The sequence below is a fragment of the Chanodichthys erythropterus genome, chromosome 18, assembly GCF_024489055.1.
Source record: "Chanodichthys erythropterus isolate Z2021 chromosome 18, ASM2448905v1, whole genome shotgun sequence".
Lineage (NCBI taxonomy): Eukaryota > Metazoa > Chordata > Actinopteri > Cypriniformes > Xenocyprididae > Chanodichthys > Chanodichthys erythropterus.
In genome coordinates, this window is record NC_090238.1 from 39,600,592 (window position 1) to 39,622,839 (window position 22,248).

Consider the following 22,248-nt stretch of genomic DNA (forward strand, 5'->3'; position numbering starts at 1 on the left):
ATATGGCACCTAGCCTAGCACCGGGGTCAAGCAACGGGCGTACTAATGAGTGTTAGGCCTGGCATCGGCCGCATCCCGAGATCCTGGACCACCAAGGTGGACATCGTCTGACTGAAGGAGTGTACAGACTTTTGTCGCACGCAAGGCGAGGTCCATCGCTGTGCGCAGCTCCTGCATCAGAACTTCACTTGTGCAGCTCTTTAAGTGCCTTGGCTTGGTAAACTTGCAGGAGAGCCATGGGGTGCAAGGTGGAGAAAGCCTGTCCAGCTGCTCTGTAAGCCTTAGCTGTGACAGGACCGACGAGAACTTACAGGCCTTGGATTGGAGACGTGGGTTAGCCCTCCAGGCAGCAACGCTCTTTGGACAGCTGCGTTGCAACCTAATGCTCCATCAGGCCTCTTGGCCATCCCACCATCAAGGGTAGTGAGGGGGGAGGAGGTACCATACTGGTTTCGGACAGAAAAAGGTGCAGTCCATGATCTAGTAACGTCCTCCCGGAAAGAATGGCACTGGTGCGCTGAGAACCAGCACAGGCCACCCCGAGATACCGATTGTCCCACCTTGAGGGACACGGTGGAGGCCTCCACTCGAGCCTGACTCTCTCGGCGGCCTGGAAAAGCATCGTTGTCAGTTCTGGGTCAGGCTCGGGCAACGCTACTCTCCCAGAAGTTGGCAACGCAGCCGAGTCTTCATCCCTGGAGGACTCCAACTCACCCTCTGACATCTGATCATCCGGAGGAGCCCCGAACGAAACTGCTGGTCCCCGTGAGAAGAACCAGCGCCTCCATCTGGAAGCTCCACAGCTTGCAGTGTGCTAGAGCAGTGGGGAGCCGACGGAGAGGGTTATCCCTCACGGTCACCCTGGCTATTCACCAAAGAAACCCTCTTCTGAGGCCCAGAAGAACTAGATCAGGGCATAGGTAAGGGGACTCCACCTCGTTTGAGGTATTGGAGTCTCGACCGCAACACTGTGATGGACATCTTCCTGCAGTGGGTACATACTCATCTACCTCAATGTACTCGACGCCCAGACACGTGAGGCGACAATCGTGACTGTCATCCGGCGCCAGGTATCGACCGCATCCAGAATCGCACATCTTTAAAAAGATGCAACATCACACCCATGTTTTCTCTTTTAGGGAAATGTATCTCTCTTTTAGTGCTGAAGCGCACTGGGGAAATGGCCGCAGCACAGCTGGCAGGGAATAGCGCAGCCTGCAGTGTGCACTAAGCTCTTTAAGGGCAGCAGGAAATGCTCAGAAGATCGCGACCACCAATCCAGAGGCCTTTTCCCGAAGAGCACTCGCAGACACTCGTTGAATTCACTCTGGAAGTGAATGGAAGAGCCACTCGGCTCCGAAGGGAAACGCTGAATGTGCGTTGCACCCGCTTCCACATTTATTTAGGGGAGCGCCAGATGCAAATCTCACACACCAATGTGCATTGGCTCATTTCGTTTACACTCAGAGGTGATATAGGGCTCTCAGACGAGATCCCAATTCATCAGTTCAGTTCTGACGTAACGTCAAACATGACTGACTGAAAGGGAACGCAGCTTCTGTTATTTATAACATATTTGACAGCATATACACACGCTGACTATTTCTTAAATATAGAAGTCACTTGACCAGACAGGAAGATTAAAGCACAAGAATCGATTCTCCAGTGTCCATATGGAAAAGATGTTCAACCCCAAACAACAAACACTGTCATTCAGTGGGAATTTAGAGTCTAAGCGGAAGGATTTGACATGTATAATCCTTTTCCATGAATGCGGCTCTGCCACACATGAGGATGATGATGATGATGAAGCTCTGCTCGGTTCTCTGAATTACCTGAACGGCTCTGGACTGCACTGTCTTTTTTAAGATCTCAACATCTTCTATAAATGGACCGTCCGTCTCCATTTCTACAGGACTGTTTAGTCCGGACGGATCAACATACAAAACGCACTATAGTGGAAAAGAAAGCAACAGAAACACAGACAGCGTCAAAGAGCCATTAGCAGCAGATGGAATGTCAGTAGGAATTTGTGTCGTAATCAGGTCACGTGATTGACAGGAAGTAGTACGAGCTCCAGCCATCCAGATCACGTGATGCATGATTGGATTGAGAAGCTCACCTGCGGGTTTGACTTGGCCAGATTCTCGATCTTCATCCAAGCCTCCTCTCGTTCTTTCAGCTTGGCCTTCTCTCTGGAAGCAAAAGCAGTGTTTTCATCAGGCACGAATCCATCACATGACACCGCAGCTGTGTTTGTGTTCAGACTCACTTGTTCTTCTCGGCTCTGAACTGTTGTGTGCAGTCGTCAAACAGCTTCTGGTTCATCTCCATGAAGAGCTTCAGTGCGTTATAGATCAAACCGTGAATGGTCCTACAGTCATAAACGCACAGAAGAGAGTTCATCAACATCAACATTCAGAGAGAGCCGAGACTCTCGCAGAAACGCCTCTGCATCTTTACGTTTCAATAAAATGTTGTTCAGCATGTTGATTTGATTCAGTCAGGCGCAGGTCTTACTTGTTCCAGTGGCTCTTGGAGTTGCGGTAAAGCGCCGGGAACATGATGGGTAAAATCCTGGCTGCGTTGTCACTAATGAGACTCATGATGTACTCGTTGTTCCAGTAATACAGAGCTCTCTCCGCCACCTGATGGCAACAAGCGAGATATGAGACGCATTCAGATTCTGCTGTAAAGCAGCTCTTAAAAGACACGGGCTGGGTTTCCCGATAACGTTATCTCTTACGAACACGCTAAAGGTAGACCTTAACTGAGGATATACCGTTTCTAGGCGTGTTCCCCGAACTGTCCCTTAGGAGGTTGCTTACGCTATATCTTCTCAAGTGTGACGTTACCAGGTGCTGTCCATGGCGGCGGTGCTGAATCGGTTGATATCGATGGCTTGAGAATCGATAATTCACTCTATACAGGGGCTGCTTCACTGCGTTATGTGAGAAATCAGTGTTCTTTATTAAAAGAAGCACTTCAGAAGTAGAAATTGCATTTATCAGGACACATGAGATGTTATAAAATTAATCCAAATTGCAAACCAAATCTATATTGTAATGTATCTATATTCTGGGGGCGGAGCCTCCATCAGCATGAGTTTAAGGCGCCGTTAGTTAAAACAAAGTTTTACAAAGACGCGTCATGCATCTGACAGACATGTATCGCGTTTATATCGTTTTTTCATTTTTTATTCAAAATATTCACAAACTCATTAACTATATCATGAATTTTATGATATATTCCGAATGTTAAATATGTGGAAGTGAATGTGTTTTGTCACGCGATGAGTTTGCACGGCAATTCAGAGCTGTTGGATTTACGAAATCTTTCCCAAAATACATAAAATTATGTAGCCAATGAACTGGGAGAAGAATAGAGTAAACTTTATTGTGTGTATCTGATATGAATAAAACACTTTGTCAAATTATATAATTGAAAGGGTTATTATTGCAGCTTCAGTAGACATCAGTGTAATTTGAATTTAACAAACTACAAATGTCTTTTTTATGCAGTAGCCCACTTAATTCAAATGTGTATTTAAATGTCAAACATAAAATAAACCTGATTAGGTTAAAAACACTGAATAGTTGTGATACATGACAAGCTCGGAGCTCGTCTGTCTCTGGATTGGCGCTAAAGCACATTTGAATTTAGCTGCGAATCTTTGCTATTTATACTTTTGTCATAATCCTAATCGAACACTGGGTGTATTACAGCTTCAGAGTTATATTCGTATTGACTGTGGACAGTGAGAAGGTATAGCTAAGAGTGCTCCAGACCAACTTTACGAAAGTATGACTTACAGAAGGTACACTTAACTAAGAGCGTTTCGGGAAACACATATTAGAGTTAAGGTATAATTTAAGAACGACGCAGAGTTAAGAAGGTTTCAGGAAACCCAGCCCTGAACGTTAGCAAAATGTTCTTAGAACTCATTTTTTGACTCACCTGAAAGTGAGGACTGGACACACACTTGGCTAACTGACGGAAGAGCGGCTCCATGACCTTCACGAACTCTGACGGCTCGATCACGTCCAGGATCTCCTCCAGCTCGTTGAGGAACATCACCTCCTTTGGACTGTGAGTCTTGGGCCAGTACTTGAGGAGAGCCATGACCACCTGCACACGAGCAGAAGAGCGTCGAGTCTCAACAGCGCAACACTCAGAGATAAGACGATCAGAGCGCGAATCTTACCGGCTCCGTGAGAGTGCTGTCCTTCTCCAGGAACTGAACCACACAATACGCCAACTGGAGCGAGAAGATACGAGAGCCGATTAACAACACTGAACCGCCAGCATCAGCTGATAACGGACTAGACATGTTTGTGAGTTCGTGATGTTTTCACGAGCGGCGGCGGCGGGACTCACCTGCGGGTGATAGACGCTCAGAGACTTCACCTTGTGCAGCGGCAGCAGCACCTTCAGCAGGAAAATCTTGTGCTCTTCTTTCAAGGGTAAAGCAAACCCGTTGATGATGCTGTTAAAGAGAAGGAAGGAACACGGCTATCAGAACGCAGAGGATTTCCCAGCATGCACAGGGACAGACATCACAAGTTCATGTTTTACCTTCCCAGGATCTCCAGTAGTTCAGCTATTCCGTTGTGATGCTCCGTCTCATAAATAAACCTGTAAAAACACAGAAGGATTCTGAGCGTTTCATGTTTACATACGGAGTCAAACAAAGAAGATTCCGTCCTAAACATGTTGCAAAACTGAGAATACATGAACTCATGAACACAAATGAGGCATGAAGGCATCGCTCACCTGTAAAATATGTTATTGATCTGCTTTCTGATATAAGCCCGCAGCCCGAGAAACTTTCCGTATATTCGGTGCAGGGTGGTTTTCAGGAAGTCCCTTTCTCGAGGATCTTCACTGTCAAACAACTCTAGAAGCTGAAATTGTCACATGATCCTTCAGAAATCATTCTAATATGCTGATTTGCTGCTCGATACATTTATGATTATGTCATCATAACCATGTGACACTGAAGACTGGAGTAATGATGCTGAAAATCCAGCTTTGATCACAGGAATAAATTACACTTTACTATATATTTACATAGAAAACAGCTGATTTACACTGGAATAATATTTCACTGTTTTTACTGTATTAGAGACCAAATAAATGAAGCCTTTGTGAGCACAGTTCTTTCAGAAACATTGAAAAATCATTAAAAACATTAATAAATAAGTGATAAAAATCATTACCTGCATCACAAATTTCTGATCAATGTACTTCTTTGCGACATTGGGCTGAAAATCAGGCGACTCTAAAAACCGCAGGAAAAACTCGTACACCAGCTTCAAGAAACAGAAAGATGCGGTGATGAGCGACAGGTCAAAGAAGGGCAGATTCTCTCTCTCGTTCACACCGCGACCAACCGGACGCCACCGATAACAGTCGAACGCGCTCTGATTGGCTGCGACGGTTCTTGTGGCGTCGCTCTGATTGGGTCATGGTGTGAACGGTGTCAGAATCATGTGACTGATGATGCACCTGTAGATGAGGCCACGCTGCTTCAAGAGTGGGTTCGTCCTCCTCGGGGTCAAACTCTGCTCCCGTGGGGTTGGACGAAGGCGGCAGCGTCCTGAACATGTTGATGGCAAACTGCAACACAAACACAGGTCCGTCAGCACACGGCATCACGCCTGAGAGCGCCACAGTTTCACAGGAATGAGCGTAACACATGTCAGCGTGAGAGAAATCGAGGTGTTTCTCCTGACGACTCTAGCTCACTAGATGAGACGCGACAGACCAGACGCCATCAACGGTGCCTTTAATCTGAGGTTCTGTCCAGTGGTGATACGAGAGGGTTAGTTCACACACAAATGATATTTCTGTCATTAATTACTCTCCCTCATGTCGTTCCACACCCGTAAGACCTTCGTTCATCTTCAGAACACAAATTAAGATATTTTTGATGAAATCGTCCATAGACAGCAATATAATCAACACTTTTAAGGTCCGGAAAGGAACTAAAAACATCATTAAAACAGTCATGTGACTGCAGTGGTTCAACCTTAATGTTATGAAGAGACGAGAATACTTTTTGTGCGCAAAAACAAAACAAAAATAACGATTTTATTCAACAATCTCTTGTGTGTCATTCTCATATGTTGTTTACGTCCAGCGCTTCCAGGTTCGACTCATTATTGGCCGGATCCTGCGTCAGCATCACACGCGAGCATCGTGCTGATCACATGATCAGCTTTGGCCAATGCTGAGCCAGCATACGGATGTAAACACGGAAGCTTCACTGTGTTACTGCGTAAGATAAGGAGATTGTTGAATAAAGTGGTTATTTTTGTTTTGTTTTTGCGCACAAACAGTATTCTCGTCTCTTCATAACATTAAGGTTGAACCACTGCAGTCACATGACTGTTTTAACGATGTATTTAGTTCCTTTCTGGACCTTGAAAGTGTTGATTATATTGCTGTCTATGGACGAGTCTCTCGGATTTCATCAAAAATATCTTAATTTGTGTTCTGAAGATGAACGAAGGTCTTACGGAATGACAGAAATTAATTTTTGGGTGAACTAACCCTTTAAAGTACGAGTTTGTTGTTTGACATCAGTCATCTGCACATCCGTCGCCTCAGCAGACTTCCTCGTAAAAGATGAATGACAGAAGTCTAAATGTCAAGCTGAATTTATCCTGACAGCTCTGATTATATCTCATTATTGTGGGCAAGAATGTGTTTATGTACTCACTGAATAATTCATATCCAATAAAAATATGGCATAAAACATTTGAGAATAAAGCAGTTTCCATCCCATATGTTCAAGAGAACAAAATCACCACTTCCTGGTGCAAAATATCAGTAATAAAAATTGGAGTTTCGTCAATCAGGCTCTTTTCTCCTCCATCATACACTGCGTTCCAAATTATTATGCAAGAGACAAATCAGTAAGATTTCAGTACCATAAACATTCAGATTTTAGTTTTTCTAAGAAAATGTTTGTTTGTTTATTTATCCATGTCTTTTTAGATAACTGGTATCAATCTCAGACACAATAATTTGCCAGGTCTATGGAAACTCTACTTAGAGGTTGTTCCACATTATTAAGCAAGTCACAGTTCTCATGCCATATGGGAGGAAGAAAGATCTTTCTGAAGATGAAAAGCATGAAATGGTGCAATGTTGTGCAAAAGGCATGAAAACAACTAATATTGTGTGAAACTGAATGGAGATTATCGAATTATCATAAGATTTGTGAGTGATTTAGAGCACAGCAGAACTCGGTCAGATAAAGGCTTATTAATGAAAGTTCCTGTCAAAAAGTAATTGTATTAAAAGGGCAGCTATAAAAAAGCCAGTGTTGAGCAGCAAACAGGTCATTGAAGCTGCTGGTGTCTCTGGAGTCTTGAGAAGCTCTTCATTCAGGCTGGCAGTTGTGCGTTAAGATGCATTTCAGCCACTCCAAACCAAACCTCACAGAGAGAAACATTTACAGTGGGTGTAGAAATACATGAAGACTCATTTTTAAATAGTTTTATTCCCTGAATAATGCCGTACTACAATAGATGGTCTAAATGGATGGATTCCTGGATGGTTGGTGAATGGCTCCACGTTCCAATAAGACTGTGACGTCAGCAAGGAGCTGGTGGGTGATGATTTGGACTGGAATACTGGGAAGTGAGATGGAGGGTATTAAAATGACTTCATCAAGATATGTGGAGTTCATAACTGGCCATTTTCAGCTATGGTATAAAAAGGAGGATAGTGCATAGTACAATGCACTATTGTACAAATAACTATTCACTATCCCATGCTGCAAAAAACACCACAGCAATAAAACTATTTGAAAATGTATTTCTACACCCACTGTAAATGTTTCTCTTTGTGAGGTTTGGTTTGGAGTGGCTGAAATGCATCTTAACGCACAACTGCCAGCCTGCATGGAGAGCTTCTCGAGACTCCAGAGACACCAGCAGCTTCAAATACCTGTTTGCTGCTCAACACTGGCTTTTTATAGCTGCCCTTTTAATACAATTACTTTTTGACAGGAACTTTCATTAATAAGCCTTTATCTGACCGAGTTCTGCTGTGCTCTAAATCACTCACAAATCTTATGATAATTCGATAATCTCCATTCAGTTTCACACAATATTAGTTGTTTTCATGCCTTTTGCACAACATTGCACCATTTCATGCTTTTCATCTTCAGAAAGATCTTTCTTCCTCCCATATGGCATGAGAACTGTGACTTTCTTAATAATGTGGAACAACCTCTAAGTAGGGTTTCCATAGATCTGGCAAATTATTGTGTCTGAGATTGATACCAGTTATCTAAAAAGACATGGATAAATAAACAAACAAACATTTTCTTAGAAAAACTAGAATCTGAATGTTTATTGTACTGAAATCTTACTGATTTGTCTCTTGCATAATAATTTGGAACGCAGTGTAAATGAGTTTGTCTCAGAGCGTCAGACAAAACACAGTAAACGCTGTCATGTGATCTTGTGTTCGGATGCTGGTGTTTGGGAACACAATCGTGTGAGACGCTTCTGGAGGAATTAAACCAGATCATTCTGATGACAGACTCAAACCAACATTTGAGACGCTGCGATGTGATTTGTCCACTGGTTAGTGCAGTTATCCAATCACAGCCTCTGCTGAGCCAAAGTCACATGACGGATTTATTCAGTAAATGTGTTTCCAGTGCATGCCATAAAAATGAAGTTTTTCATGTACATTTCATCCAGTGTTTTTTTTTTTTTTTGTAATATCCCAAAATGTGTTTAAAGATACAGTAGATTAGGAGCTGTCACTGACAGCAGAAGATTCTTATATAAATTTAGCGCAGATCAGTCACTGGCCTCAGGTGCGTCACGTCTCTCCTCTAGACAGGCGAACAATCGACGGCCGCATTAGCAGAACAATAACGCTATTAGCATTGGCACCAATCACGCAGCTTTGATCATGTGACTGAAGGACATCCACACGCGGCTGATCTGTTCAAAAGAACACGCCTGTATGTTATAGATTTGAAGCAGAACATCTCAGATCAAACATGATAAGGCTGTGCAGAGAAGAGCATGTGAAGCACAAGACGGCCGCGGCCGGCTCTATATCGGGACGCAGGAACAGAAGCATCATTGTCCGGCGCTCCGAGATCAAAGCGGCGTCTGGAGCGCTGTGACTCACCATGTGCACCACCTCTGGGTAAATGGGCTCGGTGATGACGCCGCGGTTGTGGGTGATGAACTCCACCATCTCGCTGAGCGCCGCCCGCTTCACCTCCTTCCATTTCAGGTCACTGAGGGGGTCGGACAGGAAATCAAAGAGAACGCAGCACTGACGCAGCTTCTGCACGAAGAGCTTCTCCTGCTCGGCCGGAGCCACATCTGAAACCACACGAGATCATTTACACTCACAATATCCTGTGAGCAGAAACTCTTTCATATTCATCACTGTAACAGCTTTCTGTTGTTGTTGTTGTTATTTCAGTATCGTCACATGCTCAAGCAGAACATCTCCATGAAGAGGTCGAGATGAGTTCAGACACATGATTTCATCTGATCCAAAACAAGCATTAATGACATGCTGGATCATTTTAACAATCTACAAACTTTTCAGATATTTAGAGAAACGTATAATTGAGCGGCAGGAATCATCCTCAGACACGTCACATGATGATCAGTTTTCTGGACGTGACTTATCAAATTAAATAATTGAATTATCAGTATTTATTTGTGATTTTTTTAAAAACATCATTATCACAATAAACAGTAAAAATGATCATTCTGTTTCAAGTCTGTATGACGTTTGTTCGTTCCTCTGTGTTTTTATGTCGTTTGCATTCGTCAGCATCTCTTGAATGAACAGTGATAGTAAATAACGACTCTGATGGATCTGGAGCAGTGATTCACACTTTACTGACACTGAGAATATTGACTTTCTGTCAGAAACAAACACACTGTTTTATTCATGTAAAACTATTGGAAAAGCCCAGTGCATTGTGGTTCAGTGACACTTCTCTTCTCTTTCACAACATGATCGACACACAGTCAGTGATTGTTTCGGGATTCTTAGATAGATAAAATCGCTCGAGCAAAAATGATCAGGTGAATCTGAGCGACTCGGCGGCTCTGACTCTCAGAAGCGTCACTAAATCTAGTTATTTTGTTTTATTTTATGAGGAACATCTCGGTTTACAGAGCGATGCAATAAACTGAAAAGATCCTGTTAAAGTGACTTCAGCTGCGGTTCATACAGATTCATGTGGAGAAAAGAATCACTCTCCATTTGACTCACTGAATCACTGTTGAAGCATCAAACCTTCAATCCACAAACTACAAGATGATTCAGTTCAGTCACTCAGTGACCAGAAATAATCACACACACAGAGACACAGAGACACAGAGACACAGAGACACACACAAACAGACACACACACACACACACTCTCTCTCTCTCTCACACACATACACACACAAACACACACACTTTCTCTCTCTCTCACACACACACACACACACACACACACACACTCACACACAAACACACACACTTTCTCTCTCACACACACACACTCAAAGACACACTCTCTCACACACACAAACACACACACTTTCTCTCTCTCACACACACACACACACACACACACACACACACAAACACACACACTTTCTCTCTCACACACACAAACACACAAAAACACACTTTCTCTCTCTCTCACACACACAATACACACACACACACTCTCTCTCTCTCTCTCACACACATACACACACACTTTCTCTCTCTCTCTCTCTCACATACACACACACACAGACACAAACACACACACTCAAAGACACACTCTCTCACACACACAAACACAGACACACAAACACACACACTCTCTCTCACACACACAAACACACACTTTCTCTCTCACACACACACACACACACACACTCTCTCTCTCTCTCTCTCTCTCTCTCTCTCACACACACACACACACACACACACTTTCTCTCTCTCACTCATTCACACACAAACACACACACTTTCTCTCTCACACACACACACAGAGACACACACACACACACACACTTTCTCTCTCTCTCTCACACACACACACACACAAATAGAGGTCTAACCCTTTTACATTTTTTATCTGCCAGTCAGAATGAGAAAAATACACTGTAACACGCACACACACACACACACACACACACACACACACACACAGACACAACACCCTTCCATAAGCCGTGACCTCACTTCCTGTGACATCACTGCTGGAGTGCGGGGGATGGGCAGGAGACGCTCAGACTGAAGCTCTGTGTCTCGCAGCGCCTCAATGACACACACGGATCAGATCCTCCGCTGTCATGCGATCACTCACCTCTGAAGTGCATCAGAGCCGCCGGCGGGAACGGCCCGTTGGGATTCGCAGCGTCTACAACCATCCTGCCTCAGGTGTGCCGCATGTCCGCGCGCGCCAGCCGAAACACAGAGCTCTACAGCGACGGAGCAGCCTCCATTTCCACAGAGCCGAGCAGAAGATGAAGCTGTGTGCTGGAGGAGCCGACTGCTCGTGATGTCAGCGGGGAGGAGGCGGCCCATTGGTCCACTGCAGCCAAGAGCGGTGACATCACCGCACTGCTGTGCAAGCGGAAGCCTATTGGTCAGCGAGAGCAGGAGGAGGGACTTACACGCCCCTCTGGCACTCTTATATAGCCGTCGCGCCTCATTAGCCTCTACAGCGGCAGGACGACAGACTACAGCTCTATCCTGAGAACACACACTGCCCACCGCTAACCCTCAACACAACACTGAGACAGCTGGATTCAGCCCCGCTCACACACAGCACACACCAAAATCACACTAAACCCCTACGAGCTTCATGATGGTTTGCTGTGTTACACAATCATCTCAAATTAAGATCTGAATGAGATACACACTGAAATCACGATGGGGTCATTCTGTGTCACATTTCAGAAACTTCCCCAGCTATAATTTTTGATTTTGTTAATATTTTTCCTGTAGAAAGACAATCATAAATAGTGATGAAAGCCCAAATATTAAACATCACAGATGAATATTTTCTGAGTAATCACTGTTTTGTAGAGGAGGATCAAAATGACCATTTTCAGCAAATTAGAGGAGTGTAAAATGACTTTATAAAGATGGCAGCATCATTATTTTATTTTCACACAGAGATTGGAAGATCTATTAGTGAAATCTGTTGACTTTATCAATCTGTGTTTCATTATATGCCAACAGTGACCGTTCAAACATGGTGAAAAGCACTTCTTGTGTTCTTTTCCTCAAGTTTGCATGTCTGTAACTCAAGAAGTGTTAAAGATATCTTAATATCCGTTTAGATTCTGGTTCTGAACAAACTTTTCTTTTGGCATCTTCATTTTAAAGGCCCTCGATGGTTCAATCCCAGAGATATGGAGATCTTAATGCGGCTCCATGAGTAAATTGTGCATATTTTCAGTGGTCAAAAACTAAATGTGGGTCACTTTGCATATAGATGATACTTATTTTATTTTAATGTGGAATATCTGAAGAACAAATAATGTCGAAACTAGAAATGTATCTTGTGTTTTTCTATCAACTCAATTGCATAAAACATTCCTGTCTGAGTGCCATAAATACTCCTTTTCCAAAGTTGTCATGCCTGAAACTCTAAAAGTATTAAAGATATGTTGATATCCTTCTAGATTCTCGTTCTTAATAAACTTTTCTTTTGAAATCTTCATTTTCAAGGCTCTATATAGTTCAGTCCCAGAGATATTGGGATCTCAAAGCAGCTCTGTTCAATTTGTTGAATTTTACCCATTTTCAGTGACGGAAAACCAAACGTTATTCACTTTACACACAGCTGATACTTTCTGCTTTTAAAGAGGAATATCTGAAGAACAAATAATGTTTAAAATAGAAATGTATCTTGTTTTTCTCTATCAAAAGAATCACATAAAATAATCCTCTAAAGTACCAAAAATCCACTGAAAATGGTTTAGTTGAGGCACATTAACTTGTCTTTATAAGAATCTATATTTGAATCAGTTTTAGGGATATTTGGATGATGTGATTTTATTCATTTTAACAGCTTCTGAAGCTACCAAGAGTTCAAATACACAGTATCATGACGACACGTTAAAGAAAAAAGTATCACATACAAACTGACCCATATTTGTTTTTTGACCACATGTTTAATATTTGGGCTTTCATCACTATTTATGTTTGTCTTTCTACAGAAAAAATATTAACAAAATCAAAAATTAGAGCCGTGGACCTCGGGGTGATTTGACACGAATGATCCAATGCTTTTTAAAGTCCCTATGAAATCAAAATGGACAATTCTTGTTTTTTAATGTAATATTGCAGTGTGATTTATCGCTGCACATCATTATTGTGTTAAATTCATGTTCTGGTAATCTTGAATCAGAATATCTTCCTCTTGCAGCATCTCTTCTCTGATGATGAGGGCGGGGCAACCTGTCACTCACATGAGATCCACCAATAGCAAACCCCAACCATCCAATCAATTCCCCACAGACAAAATCAAGCCCCGCCCTACATTTCGAAGGCCGTCAGGTGATTCTGACTCTGTTTATAGACAGAAATCCAGCTGAGAAACTATACAGATGCTACTGATGTGCAAAGACCTCAAAAACTAATAGAATATAATTTATTAATCAATAAATCCCTGATGATGATGATGATGATGATGAGAAGCAGTCACATGATATGATAGGGCAAGTTTCTACTGTTTTCATGTAACTGAAAGGCAGAAAAGCATGACTTTGACATAAGCGTGTCTTGTAGATGAACCTGAAGAAGTACTTGAGTAAATGTAATTAGTTACTGTACTTGAGTATCTTTTTGGCTGAGATACTCATTGTGATGAGCAATGCAATTACAAATTACATTTCTCATGACATCTAACTTTTTCTGCAGCAGTTTGTTTTTGATATACAGAAGCGATATCGCCATCTAAGGTCACTGAAGGTACTGTATCTTGTGCGTTTTGCCTTTACTCCCCCAAACTTGTCAACAAGCATTAGCAGGTAGTTTCTGATCGCAGGTGTTTGATTTATTAGATGAGGAAATGACTGCAGCTGGTGATGAGGCTCAAACCAGCACATACAGTAGACTTTAACTATTTAATTATAATTAACATTGTTTTATTTATCCGCTATATTGACAAGACTGTTTTGCAGGATATTGGTTTATTATGGCCTTTCTGTGCACTTGAGCTCATCTGAGACTTTGTAGACGTTTAGAGGGTTGTTGTGTCGACCTTGATTTATTGCAACATTGAGGTGTTCAGTTTTATTTTGATTTTAGAAAATAAGCTTGATTTGTCATCTTACAAATCAATTGTTTCTTATTTTCACCGGCAGTCCCTCAGTGCATCTCTGATCCCACATTCAGCATGAGTAACATACTCAAGTACTGTTAAAATCAGATACTTTAAGACTTTTACTCAAGTCGAATAGGAATTGGTTACTTGTATCTTGTAATTTTCGGTATCAGTACTTTTACTCAAGTATGGTTTTCAGGTACTCTTTACACCTCTGACCTGAAGATAACGTGTCATTGAGATGCAGGTCAACAATCATGAGCATCCGCTCAGATCTAAATTATGCATCACGCGCATCCTGCTCATTAAGAGAAAGACCAGGATCCACGCGGAGCATCAATTCTTAATTTAAGGCCCGAACTGCTGATTAGGATGGACAAAAACACTGATGTAGTAGACCTCTCACACACACACACACACACACACACGTACCTGTGAGGGCGTCCAGCGGCTCCAGCTCGCGGTTGACACTGATGGGGAAGCACGAGGCGCTCAGTCTGCGGTGTTTCTTCAGCACACTCGGGTCGGACGGATGTTTGCTTCGCAGCGGCTGCGTTCTGGGACTGATCTTCTTATTCAGACCCTGCTGAAACCAGAGTCATGCAGAGCAGCTTCCTGTTACAACCCTGATTTCCTGAAGCTGGCATCAGATCTGTGTCATATTCCCAGCCGCTCTCCACTCACTCACGCTGAATTCAAGCACTGGATTTGGTTTGACATCATCTCAGTGTACAACAATGTCAATCATTGCTAATTAATGTCTGATGATGTTCACAGTTTATATTAGATATTCAAATATTCAAATGGCCTGGTATTTGAAAGCAAATTAACAACTGAAATTAATTAGGTCAATGGCACAGAACATCTTAAATAATGAACTAAGCTAATAATAATAATTTCAATCCAATATATTTATGATTTGGCTACCTACTGTACCATAATCAAGACAAAAATCAATGTTGACATGGCTGAAAACTATGAAAAGTATGAAGAAGTAAGTGTATTGCTAAATATCAGATTTAAGTTATAAACATGGAATGAAACAATGTCAAATAATATGAAAGTTTTCAATTATTTTCATCCAATAATCAATATTTACCTCGTTTACCTCATCCTGATCATCTTCATGCTGTTTACTTCCCTTTCTGCTGGATTTCACACTCTAAAAACAGTCAAAAACAATTTACATTTTCATAACAGAACAGAATACAAACTTATTAAATAGATAGATAGATAGATAGATAGATAGATAGATAGATAGATAGATAGATAGATAGATAGATAGATAGATAGATAGATAGATAGATAAAAAGTTAATTTAATTAATCTAACTACAATATTATCAAGAAATCCTAAAGTTAATCTATAAACTTATCAAAAATAAAGTGTTACCTTGTCTTTCTTTGACTTATGCGGCATTATAACGCGTGACAGGATCTGTGAGCGCGCGCTGTGAGGACTGGACATGAACACACACTCGCGCGCGCGAGCGCTGATTGACAGATGCCAGTCACGTGACAGAAGCCGTTCCATTTACAGTTCAGAGCAGATATTAGTTTATGATTTATGTCAGTTATTGTTCGGGTTTAGTAGGTTTCAGGTTTACTCTCATTTAATAAGTGAGCGATATGCTTTTAAAGTCGATAAAACTTTGTTGCCTTAAGTTTAAGGCAAATCTGCTTATAATAATTATTATAAAACATTATTAAATTATGTAAGTGTTTATATTATTATCTTTTCTTTCATATGTCATGTAATTGGGTGTGATACATGAGAAATCGCGATGACGCGGGCGTGTGTGACGCTTCTCGGCTTTCTGGGTAATGTAGTTCAAGCGTCACGTTCACTCATGACACTCCTATGGTGCAAAAACTACATATCACAGACTTCCGTGAAACAATAAAGTTTGCCGACGCGCGGGGCGCTGGTCATACGGTGATGTGACAGAGTCCGTGATACAGCGCGATCTCTCTCAGCTCAATCATCGGTTCACTGCGGCTCATTGTGTCGGGAAATGTCTGACAGCGGCGGAGGAGAGGAAGGTGGCGGCGGGATGGAGGTTTCTGCTGCCGTGCAGACGGTGGCGGACGCGTCTGTTCTGCAGAAACACATCCGTAAGCTCGTGCCGCTGCTGCTGGAAGATGGCGGCGACGCGCCCGCGTCTCTCGAGAGCGCGCTGGAGGAGAAGAGCGCGCTCGAGCAGATGAGAAAGTTCCTGTCAGATCCGCAGATTCACTCGATTCTGGTGGAACGGAACGCGCAGAAAGGTTAAAAGTCATCAATTAAACTCTCATCTTAAGGGTTAAATCATTCACATGCATTATTAAGCTAAGGGTTGCAATGTTTGTGCTGGTTCAAAGAGCCTGTGATCGATTTCGTGATATTTTATTGTATTATTATCGCAGGGTTTGCGCGGCCCCGCCCTGTTTGAATTGCTCCTGTCATGTCAAAATGAAAGTTTAGTTAATATGTTCGTTTTAGAAACATGGATGTAAAGCGACTGCTTGAACTTGTGGTAAAATGTCAACAGTAAGTGATCGATGCGCGTTCAGGGCGTGTTTGCTGCACTGCAGATCGGTGACGTCACGATCATCTGCTCTGAGTCCAGCTGCAGCTGAGAATATCGATTAATCGATTTTAATACATTCTCATTTTGAGGAACCGGTATCGATTCTTAAACCCCAGGAATCGATCATTTAGTTGTTTTCAGTTGATGCGCGAACAAAACTTCACTAAAAGCATTATTTGTAGCTCCTGCCATCAAAATAATCACAATAAGCTTTGTTAGTTATGATTTTAAACAGTCTCAGCTTTCGTATTCTGTCAGTTTTATCACTAAATTCACACAATAAATGTTTTTGTGTCTCTTCCTCTTTACTACTAGTTACGGCACCAAATAAACATGAATGAACATCAGAAGGAATGCTGAAAGATACTGAAATGAATCATGTCTCGTGTAATCGATCGATCAGTGTTTCAACTGCGTCGGTAAAACAGCTGGAGAACAATGTGTCACGCAACGTCACATTTAATGCCACAATATGTACGATTTTTTGGATTAAAGTATCTAAAAAACACTAGAACAATGTTATATATTGCTAACACAGAGTAACATTATAACAACTTTCAACACACAAATGTATCTAATATGATAAACAGCGCTGCGTTACCCACATACGCTGTGACCGGAAGAAGCGGAAGCGGCGACTGCGGCATAATGAAAGTCGCGCTTGTCTTTCATTAGCAGTCGCTCCAGCGGCCTCGTTACGCTCCAGCGGCTTTAAGCCACACCCTGCTTCATACTACAGGAATGTTAATAAATCTTTATTAGATCATCCATAAATATGATTTCTGTAGACGTGAAGACGACACCTCCCATGATTCATCAAGCTACGCTTTTGTTTTGAATGAGTGACCTCTAGTGGCGAACAATTACATATTGTGCCTTTAATGCCATTCAATGACCATAAACTTGATAATCAGCTAGAAAAATAACTAGAGCGTTTTGATAAATATATTCACTATATTGATTATATTTTTACTTAACCTGTTCTTTAATATTTACCGTATGTTTGAATGCAACTGAAAAGACGTTTTTATGATAGTCACTGTTTATAAATAAATGGGTTAGGGAATTAGAAACACAATTATGTCATTTAAAAAGTAATTCTGAACTTTTGTGTAATTAATGGAATTGCGTTTGTAGCAATGCCCCGCCCTGTTACGATGACTACAGTGATTTATTGTGTCTGTTGCATCGGGACGTTAGCGATGTTTTGTGTGAATCTGCTCTTGACTCCAGGCAGTAACACACAGACACCAGCGGTCCGGTTGTGTTCCTCACCGTCACATGCTGCTTTTCTTCTGTTTGGGTTCAGTGACCTGATTCACTAATAGTCATGTTGAATGTTCAAATACAGTCGAGCTGATTTCTGGCTGTTTTTTGTCGTTGAACGCAGAGGATGTCGGCGACGAAGGAGAGGAGGAGCGCGAGTGCATTTCCTACAGCATCAGCATCGACATCCACTACGGGCTCAAATCTAACAGGTGACGCACGCGTTCAAACCTGTGATGATCTGATCTGTGTGAAGCTCTAATGGCTAACAGGAACATGTGGTCTTTCAGCCTCGCCTTGATCAAGCGGACGGGCGTCATCGACGCGGACAAACCCATCTCCACTCAGGTCCGAGTTCTGACGCTCAGTGAAGATTCTCCATACGAGACCCTGCACTCCTTCATCAGCAATGCCGTGGCTCCGTACTTCAAATCCTACATCCGAGAGTCTGGCAAAGCCGACAGGTAACATCAGCTCTGAGCGTCTCCTCCTACATCATCATATCAATCGTGATGCAGACGTAATTAAGTATTTCGTTTGTTTCCATCAGGGATGGCGATAAAATGGCCCCTTCGGTGGAGAAGAAGATCGCGGAGCTGGAGATGGGGTTACTGCACCTGCAGCAGAACATCGAGATCCCCGAGATCAGCCTGCTCATCCACCCCATCATCACCAACGTGGCCAAGCAGTGCTACGAGCGCGGAGAGAAGCCCAAGGTCACAGACTTCGGCGATAAAGTGGAGGACCCGAGCTTCCTGAACCAGCTGCAGTCGGGCGTCAATCGCTGGATCAGAGAGATACAGAAGGTTTGAGATTCGCTGTGCTTCACCGTTCCCTTTAACGCTCAAATGACGGTACTGAATATCTATCAGAATAAAAACATCAGTGTATCTGATGTCTGCGCAGAAGGTGTCTGTCTCATTTTCTGCTGCCTTCTATAAATACAAATAGTGAATTATCAGTGTAATGTCATGTGAGCAAGAGCTGCGGGGTGTTCTTTAATGGTTTGCTGATAATTTTAACTTTCCACACAAAAGAGCGTTGTATTATTGTCAAATCAATTGATCTTTTGTTATCCAGCATTAGTAGCAATGAAATGGAAATCTAAATAAAGGTTTTAAAGGCTTATTATGAGAAACAGCATGCAGAAACTTGCATTATTGGTGATGACTATTTATATGCATTTTATGTCATTGTCTGTTATAAAGAGCTCATTGATTTACATTACAAGCATCAGAATTTCATATAAATATCATCTGCACCTAATTGCTTATTTTTGCACAGTTTGAGCCTCTGAATAAAACTGAGCTCCATATTCTCACTATATCAGACTATATGAGCCATAAAAGCCTGATGGATCATATATTATACTCAACAAAAAACGCAAGCAAACTTTTCTTTTTTTACATTGAACTTTTTAGTCAAAATGTTTTAAAACTCTATCAACTGTTCCATTAAAAAAAAAATTTTTTCTGAATATTATTTCATATGTCAGGCTTTACAGAGTTAAAGTCAAAAATGATCATTCTGTCATCAAATACCTGCCCTCATTTCGAAACTGATGCTTTGACATGTTCAAAACATACATGGAGTATTTGATGAACTGAGTAATGTGGTAAACAGAAGCTTGCTTGACGCACGAGAGCAAACCTCATTGGTTCTAGCGGAAGCTCAAAATGCTGCAAGAACGAACCTCGTTGGTTCTCGTGAGCATGAGCTTCCGTTTACCAAACTTGAGTGATTTATGTGTGTTTTGAACATTTCAAAATAGTCAGTTTTGGATAAATAGACTTTCAATTAATGCTCAATTTATAATTACAATCACACCTGAATGTGTGTGTCCGCTCTGGCGATTGGTTTATCGTGATGAGCTCATTTTGTGCAGTTGTTTCAGGTTTGTGCTGCTGTGTTTGCAGGTGACTAAACTGGACAGAGACCCTGCCTCAGGAACCGCCCTGCAGGAGATCAGCTTCTGGCTGAACCTGGAACGCGCCCTCAACCGTATTCAGGAGAAGAGGGAGAGTCCCGAGGTCCTGCTCACTTTGGACATCCTCAAGCACGGCAAACGCTTCCATGCCACAGTCAGCTTCGACACAGACACAGGTGATGCGTCCGTGCGTGAAGGATACTGTCGTTTCATGATCTTCCTCTCGTCTAACGCTTGGGTTGTGTGATTCTCTCAGGACTGAAGCAGGCTGTGGAGACGGTGAACGATTACAACCCCCTGATGAAGGACTTCCCCCTCAACGATCTCCTGTCGGCTACCGAACTCGACAAGATCCGGCAGGCGCTGGTGGCCATTTTCACTCACCTCCGCAAGATCCGAAACACCAAATACCCCATCCAGCGCGCGCTGCGACTGGTGGAGGCCATCTCCAGAGACCTGAGCTCTCAGCTGCTCAAAGTCCTGGGCACACGCAAGCTCATGCACGTGGCCTACGAGGAGTTTGAGAAGGTACGGCTGATATAACCTCCTGCGCCGGTGCATGCGCAGGTCTCCGCTCACGCTCTCCTTCCTCCGCAGGTGATGGTGGCATGTTTCGAGGTCTTCCAGACGTGGGAGGACGAGTACGAGAAGCTGCAGGTGCTCCTGAGGGACATCGTGAAGAGGAAGAGGGAGGAGAATCTCAAGATGGTGTGGCGTCTCAGTCCGGCGCACCGGAAGCTTCAGGCCCGCCTGGACCACATGCGGCGATTCAGACGGCAGCACGAGCAGCTCCGAGCCGTCATCGTCCGCGTGCTGAGACCTCAGGTGCCGATTCTGATCTGTTCTGATATTGAGAAGTTTCCATCTGAAGTCTTTTGATTGATCAACAGCATTTATTCATGTCTTTGCAGGTGTCTGCCGTGTCCCAGCATGCTCAGGGTGAGACTGCAGAGCCGGCTGATATGAAGGTGGCCGAGGTTCTGTTCGATGCTGCGGATGCCAACGCCATCGAGGAAGTCAATCTGGCCTATGAAAACGTGAAGGAAGTGGACGGATTGGACGTCTCAAAGGAGGGAATGGAGGCCTGGGAAGCGGCCATGAAGCGCTACGACGAGCGCATCGACCGCGTGGAGACGCGCATCACGGCTCGCCTGCGTGACCAGCTGGGCACCGCCAAGAACGCCAACGAGATGTTCCGCATATTCTCTCGCTTCAACGCCCTGTTCGTGCGGCCGCACATCCGCGGAGCCATCCGGGAGTACCAGACGCAGCTCATCCAGCGCGTCAAAGACGACATCGAGTCTCTGCACGACAAGTTCAAGGTCCAGTACCCTCAGAGCCAGTCCTGCAAGATGAGCCACGTGCGAGATCTCCCTCCGGTCTCGGGCTCCATCATCTGGGCCAAACAGATCGACCGGCAGCTGACGGCCTACATGAAGCGCGTGGAAGACGTTCTCGGGAAGGGCTGGGAAAACCACGTGGAGGGTCTGAAGCTCAAGCAGGACGGCGACAGTTTCCGCGCCAAGCTCAACACGCAGGAGATTTTCGACGACTGGGCACGGAAGGTGCAGCAGCGCAACCTGGGCGTGTCCGGCCGCATCTTCACCATTGAGAACACGCGCGCCCGCGGCCGCACCGGCACCGTGCTGAAGCTCAAAGTCAACTTCCTGCCGGAGATCATCACGCTCTCCAAGGAAGTGCGCAACCTGAAGTGGCTGAGCTTCCGCGTGCCGCTGGCCATCGTCAACAAAGCCCATCAGGCCAATCAGCTCTATCCGTTCGCCATCTCGCTCATCGAGAGCGTCCGCACGTACGAGCGCACCTGCGAGAAGGTGGAAGAGAGGACGTCCATCTCGCTGCTGGTGGCCGGTCTGAAGAAGGAGGTGCAGGCGCTCATCACCGAGGGCATCTCTCTGGTCTGGGAGTCCTACAAACTCGACCCTTACGTCCAGCGTCTGGCGGAAACCGTTTTCAACTTCCAAGAAAAGGTCGAGCAATCTGAGACCGGGAAAATAAGAGTATCAATCAGACGTTTGGACACACACACTCGTTCTTTGTTTATACTTTAGATTTTTGACTAATATTCATGAAAATTATGGATGAAGAACTTTGTCACATGCTCCTACTATGGAAGCTTGTTTCAGAAAAGGTATTTGTGAC

The 22,248-nt window shown here is 43.4% G+C and overlaps 2 protein-coding genes across 9 annotated transcripts in view; one reads left to right on the plus strand and one right to left on the minus strand.

Moving 5' to 3' along the window:
- ppp2r5ca (protein phosphatase 2, regulatory subunit B', gamma a) overlaps window positions 1–15,859 on the minus strand; it is a 21,035-nt gene extending 5,176 nt beyond the window's left edge. For 2 of the 7 annotated variants that reach the window (XM_067366800.1, XM_067366799.1), the window contains exons 1-14: window positions 15,719–15,859; window positions 15,426–15,488; window positions 14,759–14,912; window positions 9,166–9,365; window positions 5,509–5,619; window positions 5,220–5,312; window positions 4,774–4,904; window positions 4,576–4,635; window positions 4,378–4,486; window positions 4,205–4,258; window positions 3,958–4,128; window positions 2,521–2,648; window positions 2,273–2,374; window positions 2,123–2,195 (exon numbers count right to left, since the gene is read on the minus strand). In XM_067366800.1, coding sequence (XP_067222901.1) covers window positions 2,123–2,195; window positions 2,273–2,374; window positions 2,521–2,648; window positions 3,958–4,128; window positions 4,205–4,258; window positions 4,378–4,486; window positions 4,576–4,635; window positions 4,774–4,904; window positions 5,220–5,312; window positions 5,509–5,619; window positions 9,166–9,365; window positions 14,759–14,912; window positions 15,426–15,488; window positions 15,719–15,859 — 1,590 coding nt within the window. Of the gene's footprint in view, window positions 1–1,835; window positions 1,953–2,122; window positions 2,196–2,272; window positions 2,375–2,520; window positions 2,649–3,957; window positions 4,129–4,204; window positions 4,259–4,377; window positions 4,487–4,575; window positions 4,636–4,773; window positions 4,905–5,219; window positions 5,313–5,508; window positions 5,620–9,165; window positions 9,366–11,353; window positions 11,999–14,758; window positions 14,913–15,425; window positions 15,489–15,718 lie in introns of those variants that run through there. The other 5 variants (XM_067366798.1, XM_067366797.1, XM_067366795.1 and 2 more) reach the window with 5 other exon arrangements.
- A 346-nt stretch (window positions 15,860–16,205) lies between these two features.
- dync1h1 (dynein, cytoplasmic 1, heavy chain 1) overlaps window positions 16,206–22,248 on the plus strand; it is a 37,200-nt gene continuing 31,157 nt past the window's right edge. For both annotated transcript variants that reach the window (XM_067366793.1, XM_067366794.1), the window contains exons 1-8: window positions 16,206–16,593; window positions 18,286–18,373; window positions 18,452–18,625; window positions 18,712–18,967; window positions 20,078–20,264; window positions 20,345–20,616; window positions 20,686–20,913; window positions 21,000–22,076. In XM_067366793.1, coding sequence (XP_067222894.1) covers window positions 16,341–16,593; window positions 18,286–18,373; window positions 18,452–18,625; window positions 18,712–18,967; window positions 20,078–20,264; window positions 20,345–20,616; window positions 20,686–20,913; window positions 21,000–22,076 — 2,535 coding nt within the window. In that variant the 5' untranslated portion in view covers window positions 16,206–16,340. The remainder of the gene's footprint in view (window positions 16,594–18,285; window positions 18,374–18,451; window positions 18,626–18,711; window positions 18,968–20,077; window positions 20,265–20,344; window positions 20,617–20,685; window positions 20,914–20,999; window positions 22,077–22,248) is intronic.